General features: G+C 36.3%; 2 protein-coding genes across 2 annotated transcripts; one reads left to right on the top strand and one right to left on the bottom strand.

The window, feature by feature from the left end:
- LOC107626243 (G-type lectin S-receptor-like serine/threonine-protein kinase RKS1) lies at positions 596-4,012 on the bottom strand. The gene is made up of 7 exons (XM_016329081.2): positions 2,594-4,012; positions 2,387-2,518; positions 2,131-2,315; positions 1,815-2,025; positions 1,450-1,687; positions 1,175-1,325; positions 596-1,044 (listed from the first exon to the last, which is right to left on the bottom strand). Exons 1-7 carry the CDS (start codon positions 3,909-3,911, stop codon positions 730-732), a joined length of 2,550 nt encoding a protein of 849 aa, XP_016184567.1. The 5' UTR covers positions 3,912-4,012; the 3' UTR covers positions 596-729.
- On the top strand, positions 5,072-5,549 carry LOC110269330. Its single transcript, XM_021117105.1, has 2 exons — positions 5,072-5,284; positions 5,373-5,549. The coding sequence occupies exons 1-2, from the start codon at positions 5,072-5,074 to the stop codon at positions 5,547-5,549; spliced, it is 390 nt and encodes a 129-aa protein (XP_020972764.1).

Below are 17,078 nucleotides of genomic sequence, written 5' to 3' on the forward strand. Positions count from 1 at the left end.
CTCTTTATATAAAATTATAAATACCAAAAAAAAGGAGTTTTAAAATCAAATATGAAATTACGAGCTAAATATATATTTTAGCTTAGTAGAGCATCTGAATCCTTGAAACTTATCTTCAGTTTTTTTTTTGGTGACTAAACTTATCTTCAGTTAAATTGAGGGCTCTTAATATATAACAGCGGTTTCTTTATTTTTATTTGACATTTTGATGAGCAACGCAGATTGCAGTATTATATATGTTTCTGTTCCCAATTCAAAAGTGGTGCCTTTTTTTTTCTTCATTTGTGGGACTGTTTAATAGTAGTAACAACAGATGTAGCGGATCGTCCAAGAAATTGTCAATGCAGATAATGATACTTGGCCACAATTATGCTCAGCAACTAACTATTACAAATTTCGCATTTTTAAAAAGAGAATATTTATTTGTTTATAATTAAGAGCAAACGAATTTCTATGTATTAGAGCTTACCAAAAAAATATATATATATATAAGTAGATAATAAAAATATTAAATAATGTGAACAATAGATATATCGAATGTTCATTTCACTATGTGTACGGATAGTTATTCTAATATTAAGATTTAAGTGGGTAATTCGGAGGTATAATGTGATTTTATTTGATTGATGATTGTTCATGGTGTTCGAAAAAGTTGTGTAGCAAATGAGTATATACTTATTTCTATACCGGATTATTGTATGAACGGAATTAAAGAGCGTTGTGGGGCCTTTAGCGAGCTTCAATGATGGTCATACTTACGTCGTTGACTGAATAAACACCGTCACTGGTCGATGGATCTGAACTCTCATAATTTTTGCCCCTCTTGAAAATAAATGCTGGATGTTTTGGAGAAGGAAGGGCTGAGTCATTTCCCATCATGGAAACAACTGCTGCCATTGATGGCCTGTCTGTGGGGTAATCTTGAACGCACAAAAGTCCAATTTGTATGCATCTTTGGACTTCATGCTCACAACATGACGACTCTTCCAATAAACATTCATCAACAATCTCCATGGCTCTCCCATCTTTCCACAGATCCCATATCTGCATTAATTAATTAATTCAAATTACTAGTTGATCAATATAGTTCTGATATGCACACTTTCTGTTAAAAGGTTTAAGGCTCCTTCTCAAATTTAAATTGGAGCCATGATTCTCGTAAAATTAAACTTACATGGCCGACTAAATTTGTCGTAGTAATGTCGTCGTATTGACCACTATTCTTTCTGCCCGTAATGATTTCTAGGAGCAAAACTCCAAAACTATATACATCAGACTTAATTGAAAATTGTCCTTCCATAGCATATTCCGGTGACATATATCCACTTTAAAAACAAAATATATAAAAGATTTTATCAGTTATCCGAAAAAGAAAGAGATAACTAACAAGTAACCGTGCAATGAAATGAAGCTAATTTTAATGTTTTTGGATTATGAAGTAATACTTACTAGGTTCCAACAACACGGTTAGTATTTGCTTCAACTTGATTTCCGCCAAATATTCTTGCCATTCCAAAATCGGCAATTTTAGGATTCAATTCAGAATCTAACAAGACATTGCTAGTCTTTAAATCTCTATGAATGATTCTTAGTCGTGAATCATGATGAAGATATAACATTCCTCTAGCAATTCCACATATAATTTGAAATCGTTTCTTCCAATCTAACTGTGACTTTTTAGATTCGTCTGTACTCAAAAGCCAAAACGTTAAAAATTGTGTAAGTGAAGCATGTTGTTGGATTAGGAAGTGACAGGGTTTTCTCAAAGTGAGAACTGAAGTACTATTCAAACAAAGGTAAGAAGAAGACATTACCAAAAATAAAAGAATCTAAGCTTTTGTTAGGCAAGTATTCGTATATTAGCATCTTCTCATCTCCTTGAATGCAACAACCTAAGATTCTCACAAGATTTCGATGTTGAAGCTTTGAAATCAAAACAACTTCATTTTTAAACTCGTCTATGCCCTGTCCAGAATTTTTAGACAATCTCTTCACTGCAATTTCCTTTCCATTATTCAATAGCCCCTGAAGTAATTAGTAAGAGTCAGCATGGTAGTTATTAATTGCTCTACCTAAAATTTTCAATCTACTTAGAAGAATTGTATAACTTAAGAAGAAAAGAAAGGGTACCTTATATACAGAACCAAATCCACCTTGACCAAGTTTATTGTCAGGGGAGAAATTATCTGTTGCAGCAGCTATTGAGCTTAGATCAAAGAATGGTAAATCTGAATTTTGCGTACTATCAAATTCTTGTAGATTGGTAGAGTCCTCAAAACTAAGACGAAATGAATACTTGCGATCCGTTCTTCTCCCTGCCATGATGAAATTTGAACAACTTGAAAAGTAGGCATGAAGACAAGTTTGAGCAGAATTCTTAACTTACCTTGTTTCTTGGATTTCAGAAAGCAATAGCCCAACATGACCACCAGAAACAAGAATAAGAAAGCTGAAACTCCTGAAAGTGCTAGCATCCCCTTCTTGCCTAGAGAACCATGGCGATTTTTCGCATATTGAGCTGCAAATAGTGATTATTAGTGAAGAAACAAGGCAAGTGTGAAGTGTGACATTCTTGCAAAAGAAGCAAAGGTACCTAATTCAATTGCAGCGACACGTACGAACAAATTTTGGCCGACTTGTGTGTAGGTCCTAGTATCCTCCATGTTAGCATGCCACGTAACGCAGCCAGTGTGAGTAGTCTCGTTGGCACTCGTATACGCCGCACACGAGCAGTCTCCCAAACACTTCACCCTGCAATCCTTCATGCTCAATCCCGCATCTACACGCGCCTTCGAAGTATCCGGCACCTTCACACGCGCCACTTCAACAAACCCCTCCCCGCTTCGACACGTGGACACGTTAGCCTTCCTCACGCACCCACCTGACCCATCTCTAAGGTACCACTCTCTCTCGAACCTGGGCTCGAACCCCGGCAGGCACTTGCACATGAACTTGTCCTCCTCATACGGGTCACAGTTGGTGTTTGAGCCGCACTGCCTGTAGTTATCACACTGCTCCTTGGGCGCGTACCAGAATTCGAACCATCTTAGCTCGTGAGCTTGCCACGTCATCCTCCTCACGTGACCCGTCTCGTCCAGCACCATCCTGGAGAGCACGTTGGGGTCCTTCACTCCGTACATTATGCTAACTTCCTTTGTGTCGCTAACAAAGCTAATGTTGAAGATAAAGTTCGGAGTCATCTCGGGCACTCCGGTCAGCCTTTCACCCGTCCATGACCCGACCCGCCATACAGCTGTCTTGTTCTTGTACAGGAACAGTTGGGCGAACCCTGTCGGGTCGATCCTGAAAGTGAAATTCCCGGATCCCGGGTCGGTTTGGGACTTCCATGATGTGAGGAACCGGTCCAAGGTGGTTTTCCGGTCCAATCCGAGTTTCATGAAGGGAAGGAGTGTGTTGCCGGGATAATCAAAACTCTGCCACACAACAAAATCGTCGCTATTGCTATTATTGTTGCTGCTTCTTCCTCTTTGGATTAGAATCAAGTTTCCAGTGTCGAGAAGCTTGGCTGAAGTGTTGGTAGATGAGAGAGTGACGTTGGAGGACCAAAGAGGGTTGAGGTTTGGGGTGGTGTTTTGGTGGTGGAGGACGAGGTTTCCATGGTTGTTGATGGAGAGAACAGCTGAAGTGTGGTTAAGGGGAGTGTCTCTGTTGGCAACCCAAACAACGGTTTGTTGTGAGATTTTGTTGTACCATATAGCAAGGTAGCGGCTTGTGGAATTTGCGGGGCTGAAGAAACCGAGTGCGAAGGTTCCTTTGTCTTCGGAGACAAGAACGTGGCCGTCTTTGAGGGGTTGGTTTGGTGTTATGGTTATGGTATGAAGTGAGTGGCAACAAGGGATGAAAAGGATCATCGTGAAAAGCAGGAGTTTATTAGAAGAAAATATCGTCATGATTCTATATATTTTGGTTGAAAGTTGAAACTAGTCTGAAAACAAGGAGTTTTCTGATGATAATGTTAAACCTGTATATGCATTGTGAATGATATTTATTTGATAATTAAGTTTAATATGTGGATGTATGCGTAAATGGGGAGTTTGATGGAACAGGCAACTGAAAATTGAATAGATGGTAGTTGCATGGCATTAAAACCTTTTTGCTTTATTTTTCTACGTGGCTGGCAACAGATACAGATAACATCCTTCTTATCCCGTACGTGCTTTAATTGCCTTGATGAAAAACACGACGATCCCAGCATGCTTGGATCTTTATTAAGTCAGCATTACCGGATTTTTAGTTAAAAAAATGGATAATTGATTAATATTGACTACTATTCACATGTCATTTGTGCATAAATTTTTACATGAAAATGTATAAAAATAAAAGACAGACAATGATTTTGTGTGAATAATGTGAATAATAAATTCTAAAATTGGTCTAATAAAATAAAAATACATTATATTCTTAAATTATTTACTTAAATTTTAATATTAAGATAATCATTCGCACACCTATTGAATTGAACATCCGATATATTCATTGTTCACATTGTTTAATATTTTCATTGTCTACTTATACTTTTTTAAAAATAAATAATCACTTATATACAACTGTTAATGTGAATATATATAGTTATTTAAATCTTCTCCTTTCTTTCTCTTCAATTCGCATCTAAGACCACACAAAGAATTGAGAGATCATCTACTAATAATGACTCCAAGGGCCTCAAACACGCTACTTCTCAATTAATCATATGGAGCTTTTGAAATCCCGTTAAGAAAATAAAAAGAGTATTTACTCAAATTGATCCCTAAAAAATTTTGAAGTGGACGTTTTGGTCTCCAACAAAATTTAATTATGTAATTAGTCCCCAACTTTTGTAAATGTTCGTCATTTTAGTCCTTCTGTTAGTTTCTTCCGTAAAATTTTAACGATAGAATCCAACGTGTCATGTTAAGGTGTTGAGTTAGCTGTTAAACATCACGTGGGATGAAAGACAAAATAATCCCTAGAAATACAACTACAAATTTGTTCTTGTATGATGCCCTAAATCCTAAAATAATGGTGTGAAGGTCATAATCATCCTCGTGTGCTACTCTGAAAACGTGTAACCATGGCAAGTGGAGAAAATTCAGCAAGTTCTTATCGTCAACGAGTTATTAGAGGTAGCGGAGATGGTAGTGCTAGCAGTGCTTCAGGTGGCCCCAAATTTGAAATTGCAAGAGGGGAGAATCCAAGATGCCACTGTGGAGCTTATGCCATTGTTGTGGAATCTGGAACAGATAAGAACCCAAGAAGACCTTTCTTTGGTTGTCCTTATTATAGGGTAAGAAACATTGGGTATGGTATCTTCTTTATGCATTGCAAAATTCATGGGTTAACTCTGATTTTGTGCATTTTCCCCTTCAATGTAGGAGAATCTTCCACACTGTGAATTTTTTATATGGTTTGACAAAATTTTTTCCCATGAAATGCAAGATAGCCAGCATAATATTGTACTGGAAGAGAGGGTGAAGAAGTTGAAAGATTTGGTAGATGAATTAGAGAAGACTAAGAATATAAGTAAAAGGAGGGAGTGGAGCAGTCAATGAAAAAATGTGTTCTTTTTCATGCTAGGTTTTTTGGTTTGTATTTTTTTAGGAAAGATATAGTTAGGTAGAAAAAAAAGGGAATTAAGTGCTTATTATGTATGGATATATTGTAATTGAATAATTGATCAAAGTGTAATTGCTAATATTATAGTCTGTCAGAATTGTGTAATGAAATTTCTTTGCCCAATATTAGAATCATATGCATTCACAAAAATAATGTTTCAAAAACCTGATTTAATACAAATCACATCACTCATAATTATCAAAATAGTCTAATAACCATAATTTCATATATTTGAAATCAAGCATCAAAGTTCTGAATATTCCAACAAAAAACTTACTCCTAGCTAGTTTATATCTGTTGCTAGCATTAAAGATACATTCCAAAAGCATAGCTCAAAGTTGCATAAATGCACTACATAACCATAATCTGTTACAAAAGGATCTTAATAAACTAAACAACATAACTACAATCAGCATGATATCATAGAGCAATATCATTTCTTCTTTTGGAGGTTGAGTCCTAGTGTAGGCATGAACTTGAATATTCTGGCAGCAGTTCCAGAGCTTGTAGCAACAACTGTTTCCGGAGAGATTCTTGGTATCTGATTCGGATGGAGTGACCTAGGCACTGGAGCAAATGGGGCTGTAGGTGGAGGAGTTAAATTTGGTGGAGGCAAAGGTCTTGGAGCCGAAACAAGCTTCATAGGAGGTGTTGGGGTAGTGACCGGAGCTACATGAGGTCTCAGAATTTGTTGTTTGGGTCTTAGAGGCCTAAAACTTGTTGTTGATGCAACTTGGTTGGATGAGTTAGTAGTTTGCTCCTAACACAAGACGAAGTAACAAGACAAGTAAGTACATGAATGGCATACAAAGCATCGAATATAATCCAATTTAGAAAGGTACCTGTGGCTGTAGTTGAGGGGCTGATAGGATTACTTGTACTTCTTCCTGTGACCCTGCTGCAATGGTGGATCCATTTCCATTACCTTTTTTTTTACCTTTATTCTTTGGTGGGGGTTTAGGCCTTGGTGGTCCCTTGCATGTTTTTGCATTGTGGCCAGATTCGCCACATTTTTGACAGGTAACCTTGAATGTTCGTCATCCCTTTGTTCCATCACACGCGTCTTCAACAGGGTCCGCCTTCCTTTTTTTCTTCGTGGGGCGGCCTGCAGGTCTCCTAATGATGGGTGGCTCTGGAGATAGTAGTCCAGTCTTCACCCAATACTCTTCTGTGTATTTCAGTGAGATAATCTCTCAACTTTCCATACTGAGCCCTCTCATTCCCAACATACCTTTCCCTAGCAACCCTTAAAGCTCTATAAATCATCTTGCCACTGCACACCACATTAAAGTCTATCTTAATATGATCAAAAGCTTCTCCATGAGTCATGTGAGGTTGGGTCAATAACCTCTTCTCTAATTTATCAGCCACCTATTTCTGATCAGCCATGTTAGACCCGAATTCCCTAGCACAAGTATGTTTAGGCTCATACGTCTTAATCTGGTAGCACCCTATAGCACTATTCCAGGCACAATAAATCAGCCAGGGACATTCGTTATCATCACTGCTAGGGACAATAGCAGTTCCATTCTCTCCAGAATTATCCACTTCTGCAGCATCAGTCTCTTTCCTTTTAGCCTTACATTTAGCCTTGAACTTTGCCTTTGCAATCATAGCCTTCTCTTCCCCACTTGCACACTTGCATCTAACTCTTCTATTATCATTTTTAACATAAAAAATCCTCCTTCCTTCAGCAATAGTATAGTCCTTTAAGGCATGCTTGAATTGCTCCAATGTGGCAAACTCCATGTTCAATTGGAGATGCACATCACCAAAGTCTGCTTCCTCATTGAATTGGGGCCAATCAAAATCATCTCCTTTATTGTCTGATGATTGAGGTGTATCAAACCCCTCTGACTCAAATCCTAAACCATCAGACTCATCACTAAAGATGTCATCCCCTTCCTCTGCTATACCCGGTCCAACACCAAATTCTGACCCACCAGCAGTAGGACTAGGCCTAGCAGTAGGAGTAGACCCATTAGTAAGAGTAGGCCCAACAGTTATATTGGGCCCATATTTGTCATTGGGCCTAGTAGTCTGTTTAGGCCCACCTTTCTTCCTTGCATTATCCCTTTTTTCAACAGCCATCTTCCTTGCATTATCCTTTTTTCCAATAGCTTTCTTCTTACCCTTATCTCTTTTGCCACCTTTTCTCTTTGTTTTCTTCATGAGTTCTTCATCTTCAAAGCTATCATAGCTATCATCGATGTCATCCTCAAATCCTGGAGGTGGGGGTTTATACGCCTCGTCTTCAGCACTTTCATAGCTATCATAGCTATCGTTGTCAAAAATTGGTTCATCAGACAAGACCTTGGCCTCACTATGCTCATCAGTATCATCGCTATCTTCAAAATCAACATCTTCCATAATTGGATGATCAAAGAACAGACACAATTCATCCGTCTCTCTGTCCTCCCTCTTTTTGTCACACATCTCTCTGATTTCCTTGTCTCCATATATAGGATGTAGGCCTGCTTTATAACTAGGAGCTGTTGGGTCATACCAATACATCTTTTTGTATGCATGGTAGCCAAGTTCTTCAAACATTTTCTTCAAATCAAAATAATTCACTAAATCAAGATCCAAAGGAGGAAATCTCTTTACATTCCCATTAATGTAAAGTAGTTCACCCTTGTTATCTTTGACAAAACTTCCCCCATGTTGAAAGACAGGGATAACCCAATCAGTCATCCGCAATCCATAAATATGGAATAAAATGTCAAAACCAGAACACAAACTTATACAAAGCAATTTCATATTAAACAACAACTGCTCAAACTTTAATTTCCTAATTGTGATAACTAGATTAATTAATGTATAAAGTGTATTTACCACAAAATATTGAATCTTTTTAATGTTAAACTCATATATGCATGCATTACGTCACTTATCAGTAACTGATTTTCATAGTAATGAAGAACTTAAAAACACTTTCTTCAGTAACTAATTTCTACTGCCAGAAACAGATACACAAGGTAAACACATTCGAACAATTGCAACGATGATCAACTATACCATCCGCATCATAATAGAGAAAAGATATACTAACCTGACCGGTGAAGACCGATAGACCGGCAAAACCTTCTTCTACAATAACTTCGTTTGGTACAAAGTCTTGAGTCAACAATGTCAGCGAGGTCGTCGGAAGACTGACTACCGGTTCACGTGGTGGTGGATTTCTTTGTAAAACTTAGGGGAAGAGAGGGTGCTTGTTGTAATTTCGTTTTGGGGGAGGAAGACAAAAATGGACCTTTAAAGCCACTCAGCTAACGAAACGACACACACCCTCGTGCCCTACTCCCAAAACGCCGCGTTTAGCATCATTCAGAATAGGGACCAATTTGTCTTGATTGAACATGTGGCACTTAACGGCTGACTCATCACCTGAACGTGACACGTTGGACTCTACCGTTAGAATTTCACGGAGGAAACTAACAGAAGGACTAAAATGACAGACGTTTACAAAAGTTGGGGACTAATTACATAATTAAATTTTGTTAGGGACCAAAACGTCCACTTCAAAATTCTTTGGGGACCAATTTGGGTAAATACTCAAATAAAAAAGAATAACTTGTCATTTATTGTGGTTCTAGTTAGTGAATAGTGTGTGACTATATGCTGTGAGCTTCTATATTTGTGTCAAATTTTTTCTTTTTAAATCTGTCATCGTATCTCTCTTAAGATAATTATTTAGCTAAGCTAAGAATTTGCTTTAATTTGTGTGTGCCTTTTTTTCAAATTAAATGAGCATGCTGAGGTGTGTGCCATACATAGACCTGCATTGCATAGTATTACTCTTTCTGAATAATTAAATTCATAAAGAAAAAAGTAGATCTTTTATTAAGAGGATATCACATACCAATTATGAAAATTACAACAAAGAATAAATGACTATTTGTACTCATGAAAGATAAAAACGTTAACATTTATATTTATAGTAGATCGAAACTGAACTTGTACCCACGCTAGATGTCCTCCGTGTGACAAAAATGTCCTGTCTTAATTCTGTACTTGGTTCGTGGTTATCCAATCCTACGTGACACTCCAACCCTCTAAAACCCTATCTACGTGGAATTGAACGTTGCTTTTCACTAAGGATTTGGAAAAAAGAAGTGCATTTCTCGAGAGAATCTGCTGTACCCTAGCAGAGGTTTATCATCGCCGTTGCTCCATTCCCAAGTCGAAGAAGACGACCGGAGCACTCCCAATCCATCACCACGAATACATAATAAATAATGGTGCATAGATTAGCGAGCAGAGCCCTCGTTGACAGCGAAGACGTCAGTCTTTTTTATTCGTGAAGAACAGAGGTATGTCGTGCCACTAATGATTAATTTCATATGTCGTTGCTACTAGTTAGACAAATTCTGTTACCTTACCAAACCCTGTGATTAGATTTTATATGTTTGAGAATTGATAGAATAGTTGATTGAGGGTTTGTGTAAGCTGCAGTTACAGACAATATTTTTTTATTGTATTGTTTAATTTTACTTTCAGGGATAGCCACCATCCATATAACTCTGTCTATTAATCATAGATGACGATTTGAGAGAGGATCATGTGGGAAGGTTAGTTACATTGGTGGAAAAGTAATAGAAATTGAGAGGATTAACGTTGTTACCCTCAATGATTTTTTTATATCTGATTTGCTGAAGGACATTGGATATACGTCTATTACTGATTTTTACTGGCTAGAACCTGGGAAGGAGCTTGATCATGGGTTGAGGTTACTAAGGGTTGATATGGACATAGTTAAAATGTATGAGGCAGCCGTGAAGAACGGTAACAAAATTAATGTCTACACAGAGCATCCGATGGATCATCCTGTGCTAGTTGAGGAGAATGATATGACTCCATCAAAGATGAGAATAAAGAGCTGTGCTAAAAGGGTTCCAACTCCAAAGAAGAGTCCAAGAATAAGATTGATAGTAGTGGAAGATGATGACGATGCTGAAATAGTAGGTCATGTCCAAGTTATGAAGGAGGCCCAAAAAAGAGGTGAGGTCCAGCCCAGGAAAGAGGCCCATGAAGAAAATAACCAGGCTGATGTTAAGGCCCAAAATGAGGATGGTGTCATAATGTCCCAACAGATAGGAAATCCAACACCTTCATCATCCCATGAAGCAAGACAGATTTTCCAACTTCCTCCAACACCTGTCCTACCGGAGGAGCCACCATCAACTCAGTCCCAACCTTCCCAGCCACCTATTGAGCATGACCAACAACCATCCCATACTGATGGTTCAGACCCAGTCCCGCCCTCTGAAGTCAATGTCTCTGAACCTCTTGCACCTGAACAACTAACCCAATACATCCCACAGCTGTATAGAAATCCACTTTCACAGTCAATCCCTGAGTCAGTTCCACCCTCTAACTCCAATAGGACTCTCCAAAATAATCAAACCAATCCTTTAGATGAGGTTGAGGGATGGCCAAAGGTGAACGAGAGAAGATCAACAAAGAGGCCTCTCCCTACTAGACATGTCTGTGCTACTTTAGCTTACTAAAACAGAAGACTCGAAGAGTATGCACATAACTAGCTCACCATGGGTGCATATAATGCAGCGTATCAGTCTTCAATGCGTCCAGTTCCAAGCCAGGAGTTCTAGAAGCACCTTGACACCCTACCCATTATGCCATCACGGTACAAAAACTCAATTGAAAGACCTACACTCAAGAGAGACAAGAGAAATGATGTCCCTAAAGCGAAGAGTGACCCTCATAGAACAAAGAGGAGGATTGGAACTATTGTATGCAAATACTGCCTCCAGGTATGTGAATCCACCAATTTTAGTTGAAATTATTTCAACTCTATAATTATTGATTCTTGTGATCATACTGTGGAACTTGAGCTCTACCTGAAATTCATGTTGAATTTACAATGAGTACTTTGTTTTTTAGGCTGGTCATAATAAGAGAAGCTGTAAGAAGAGAAATGAAGCAATGGCTGAAGGGAGTGCTGCATCGCAAGTACCTGCAGGTGATGAAGATGAGGATATGCTGACTGAAATATATTAGGAGGAGACATTAGAAGCTGCAGAAGCTGAAGCAGCAGCAACTGAAGGAGAAAATGGTTCCGCAACACCCCAACTTGCACAGGTAAGTGCATTGCATTATTTAATTTGTTAATTTTACTTGTTTAATTATTCGCACATTTGATTTGGTTTTTCTTTGGAATTCAGCAACCTCAATCGATGTCACCACCAGCAATAATACAACCACAACCTCCAACAAATAATGCAACAACCAAAAAACAAGTTAAAAGGAGAAGTGTTAGGCGACCTCCTCCGACTGCACAAACACCTACACCATCTGCCAACCATCCATCTACAACCTCTTCTACACACAACTTTCAAACAACACCTCATTCACTGCAAGGTGCTAGTGCAGGGACAACCACACGATTCGTGCAGTTCATGCCCACACCTAGTGTGACTCCAAGTGCTAGAGGCCGAGGCACATCTGTTAGAGGCAGAGGTCAAGGTAGAGGTCGAGGCAGGATAAGTGCATCAAGCGGAGCAAAAAATGGTGTCTTAAGCGGGAGCAGTAACTCAACCCCAATTTCATAGACTATGTGTTTTGATGAGTGGGTGGACGTTCACAAGAGAGGAATTTGATACTCTTAAACTGTTATGTTTTCGTATTTTGATGTAGTCAACATTGCTCGTGGACTACTTATGGTTGCTTTTTGTTGTTTTAGCATACTAAAGAGAGATACAAGACTCTTGTATTTTGTTATACATTTCCATAGTCTGTTTAAGGGTAGAGTTAGTTATGCTGATTTTGAGGTTGTGCTTTGAGTTGTCAATATTTGTCTTCTTTAGTTTATGTGACAATCAATGGAACTTGCAGCAACTATATATAAGTGTTCTCAAACAACTTATTGTTAATTTTATCATTCTTCTAACAGCACCTTGTTCTGATTTTGGAAGAAACTCATATATTGAAAACCAAAACCATCAGGTTCCTATGTTACAGATTCAGCTTATTATTGGATCCTTAAGTAGAAAAGAGAGATTCATGTACATTTCGATTGGCATTGTCTAGAGATAAATTTTATCAAAATCAACTTAGATGGCAGCAACAAGTTCAAAGCATGGGTGTCTATGTTAATGTATCATAAATAAATAAATAAATAAAAACAGAAAAATGTAAGAAACACATCATGTCATGCTGATATCAGGAAAAAAATTCACTATCTGATGTTTAACAAAGATCCCAAATTATACAAATCTTATATTTTCATTACCAAATACAACTCACACAATAAACAAACGCTACCCCCAATGCAATGGTTGAAAGCAACACTCTAATTTTTCTGATTTCACCCCTAATTTCAACCCTAAATTTGTCTATCTTCCTAGCCAACATTGATGATGCTTGCTGGTTTTCCCTAACTTTAGTGACAGTTAATCCATCATCATGCCTTGCATAAGAATGCTCCGAATTTCTTTTGGCTAAACATCTTGCTAGGCCCTCTCATTCTTCTTCGATTTCTTCTACCTAAACAAAGTATTTGCAGTCTCTTATATGAAAAAAAAAAAAAAAAAACGCACCCAAATGTCAACTAAAATTCAAAAATAATTTTCTCACCTCAATAATAATAGCGTCTGGCCCTTACCGCTCATAAAGGACATCTGATGAACCATCTATTAGGGTTCGTCATCGTGCCAGACTCCATCAACGCAATCTCCCTCCCACAGAAGTATCTGCTGTCGAGCTTCTTCTCCTTCATCTTCTTCGAACTTGAAGAATTGCTACGATTTTCATCATTTACAGCAGAATTAAATCTGCGCAAAGACATTCCAGGAGTTACGAGATAATTCTTTCTGACCGTGGGTGCACTTAACATTATATGAAATTCAACAAGATTCGATTTTTGGGATATGGTTCGAATTAGGAAAGATAACTTGCTAGGGTTTCGATTTGATGCGTAGAACCCTATCCACTTTCATATACCAACGTTTCCTTCCACATAGATAGAATTTTGGAGGGTTGGAGTGCCACGTAGGGTCGGATAACCACGAACCAAGTGCAGATCCAAGACATGGCACTTTTGTCACACAGAGGGCATCTAACGTGGGTACAAGTTCAGTTTTGATCTAGTATAGGTACAAATGTCAGCGTTTTCATCTTTCATGAGTACAAATGGTTATTTATTCTTACAACAAATATATAAGGTGATAATAAATTTTAATTTGCAACAAACCAAAAAATGACTATATTACGTATACACTAAATTAAAATCAGCTATTAAAATTAGTCATTAATATAAAATATATGTTGGAATACAAATGTATATTAAAAATAAATTAAATCATATATATTTATACATAAATACATTAGTAACTAATTTTAGGGACTAATTTTAGTGTACAAATATCATTTTTAACCAGAAAAACATGCCAGTGCGAAACATATACGAATTTTTTTTTTCCGCCGGGAGGAGGAGGGGAACTTGAAGGTTGCTGGGTCACTCAATTTTCTTAATAATGTTTTTTAAAGACTGGCATGGCATAACAAAAGTGGTAGGTCATACTTTCAATGATACATTTGATGTTATGTAACTACCCATAAACCTTTTCAATGCCAGCTAAATGCTAATATCCTATGAGAACAACACAAGCCTATAATATACGTAGGCCTCAAACAAGAAACCTAAAATTGAAAGAAAATTAAACTACATAGCGGTGTATGTGTGTGAAATCTATAAGGGTGTATGTGAACCGTGGGAACATGATGAGAAAAAGCTTCTATAATGCTATTCCCTTGAAGCCCAATAATAAAAAGAACCCACCACAAACTCATTTAAGAGCTATGATTGCGGAGTAGAATGTTCAGTGGTCCATCCATTATATATATATATTCACAAAGTAGGGTAAATAGGAAAAGAAAGAAACAAAACAAGAAGCATCTATACTCTAATACATAAGGGGACATGGCATTCGTGGAGCAAAAGCCATTAGCTTTTCTAGCTTTGCTTATGCAATTGTGGGTCCATTCAACGTTGCTTTGCTTCTTTTAGCCTCAACATAATTCTTACTATCAAATCTTGCATTGCAATGAGTAATGATATGCATGGCATGCCAATCAGATTAAGAATCAAGCTTAGCTTCTTCGACACTTATTACATATTGAAAAACAATAATTTTATGACAGATTTTTTATTTGTACAAATAAGTGAATAACAATAATTCAAGCAATGTAAATAGTATTTGATCCATTTATTTTTTTATGATTTAAAAGTCTATCATTCAAATTATTTGAGTTGAATATAAGTTTTGTGGTTCAATTTCATGTAAACAAGTATGATATATGATGATGAAGCTAGTTAATATATATTGCAAGAAACAGAAGAGACACTAGACTATAGGCTGTAATCAAGTATATATATATAATTTCTTAAAAATAATCCTAGGTTGTAATTACATATCAAACATGAAATTTAAAATTGAAAGCTAAGGTTGAACTCTATTATTTAATTCTAGCTCCACATGCGCATCGAATAATTTTATACACAATTCAACCATCAACTATATAATATAATATAATCAAAGTTGGTGTCTGCCTTCGGACTTTCACGTTAGAAAACAAAGAAGAAGAAAAAAATTGGTGGACGCTATGATCACTTGATCAGATCTGGGATTATACATGCACATATATATATATGTCTGGATTTCATTGTTAACATTTTCTGTTAGGAATTACTGTTTAGGTTTTGACCGAAAATAAAGAGTCTAAAGTATCAGAATATTATTCACTACCATCCACATACGTATCCATCATTACCACCCCAAAAAGAAAAGAATGACTTCAGTTCAGCAGACACACATAATTACTTCCATTAATAATCAGTGTGTATTAAACGTTAGAAACACATCCAGATTACAAAACCCAAAAATACTATTGTGCAAATCACAACACATTATTATGAAAATATAATATTTGAATGAATACATTTAAAAATACTCGATAATAATACACATTTAGAAATTGTGTATTACTTTTGATCCGTCACCTTATAACTCGATCTTTATTGTGCATTATGAGTTACAACTCGACGTTAATTATCATTCATTCATTACTTGTAACCGACACCTTCATCATCGACTTAATGACCATCATTTCAATCTTAATGACCAAACGGTCATAACATGGATATCATTTATCAATTTTATGCCTATAAAAGGAACCTTCTATATCTAATCTCAGGGGCAACATGATAAGTTCTATAAGTTCTATATTATGTCTTACATTCTATATTCATAGAATTATTATACACAACACATAATAACTTCTATTTCATGTCTTACATTCTATATTCATAGAATTATTCTTATACCTCTTAAACACTTACTGACTTGAGCGTCAGAGTGTCTTTTGCGAGAAGCTTGAAGACATTCATCGAGTGTCTTTTGCGAGAAGCTTGAAGACATTCATCGACGGACGAGCTATACACAGGCAGCAAGGACAACTTTTAATTAATTATTAGAACTATAAATATATGTGTTGAGACTTGAGATTAGAACATTTATTTTATATATATTGTGATGAGGAACAACATATTTGATTTTCTAAAGACTAAATAAATTAAATATAGATTTCATCACATATCAAAATTAAACTAGGATATATATTGGTGTTAATTTCTAGTTTTCCTTTCTTATCCCTGCTATATTAACTTTACGAGACTTTTATAATGATGATAAAAAATGTTGGTCCCTAACAGCACCTAACCTTTTTCGTTGTGTTATATTAGGCAAATGTAGGGAATCTGAACCAGAAATAATGCAGAAACAACCTTATTTTGCGATCCTGTATAATTATAAGATAAAACATTATAAACCAGATTTTATACCAAATTATCAGTGACTGATTATCGACGTGACTTGGCTTCAACTACTCCACTGACAATGATGCAATATTATAAGAATTGACCCACTAATTATGCATCATTCTTAATAATGATAATATGTATTTAATATGTTAGGTTTAGTAGTTATAATATTTTTTTAACATTACATTTTTAATCCTTATACAATACAATATCTGATACTAATAAATATTGGAAAAGTCTACAAATTAGACTATATTAAAAGGAAAAAAAAGTTTGAAATTATCATAAATTTATTGACGCAAAATATTTAAACTCATTTTCTTTAATAAAAATCAAAATTATATTTAAGATGAGTACAACATAAAGACCCCAAAAGTTAGCCGCCTTTAATTATTATTATTAAGACTGCAGTTCCATATATATGTATAAGACAACGACAATAAACAGGTAGATGAATAAATAAAATCGATGATATTATTACATGATTAGTTGAAATAATTCAACGTTAAGCAAGTTTCTGGATCGGAATCTTGGTAGATAAAATAAATTTGTGTTGAATTATTTTTATGCTATCCTATAATTTATGTTAATAAGCTAAACTGATTAGTATCAATAATTCAATAAT

Source organism: Arachis ipaensis, chromosome B02 (assembly GCF_000816755.2).
Source record: "Arachis ipaensis cultivar K30076 chromosome B02, Araip1.1, whole genome shotgun sequence".
Taxonomy (NCBI): Eukaryota; Viridiplantae; Streptophyta; class Magnoliopsida; order Fabales; family Fabaceae; genus Arachis; species Arachis ipaensis.

Coding starts and splice junctions, on each gene's coding strand:
- LOC107626243 (XM_016329081.2), bottom strand. CDS start 3,911: ATGACGATATTTTCTTCTAATAAACTCCTGCTTTTCACGATGATCCTT. Junction 2,519..2,593: donor TGTCGCTGCAATTGAATTAG/GTACCTTTGCTT, acceptor CACTATTTGCAG/CTCAATATGCGAAAAATCGC. Junction 1,688..1,814: donor CTTAGATTCTTTTATTTTTG/GTAATGTCTTCT, acceptor TTTTGAGTACAG/ACGAATCTAAAAAGTCACAG.
- LOC110269330 (XM_021117105.1), top strand. CDS start 5,072: ATGGCAAGTGGAGAAAATTCAGCAAGTTCTTATCGTCAACGAGTTATT. Junction 5,285..5,372: donor TTGGTTGTCCTTATTATAGG/GTAAGAAACATT, acceptor CCTTCAATGTAG/GAGAATCTTCCACACTGTGA.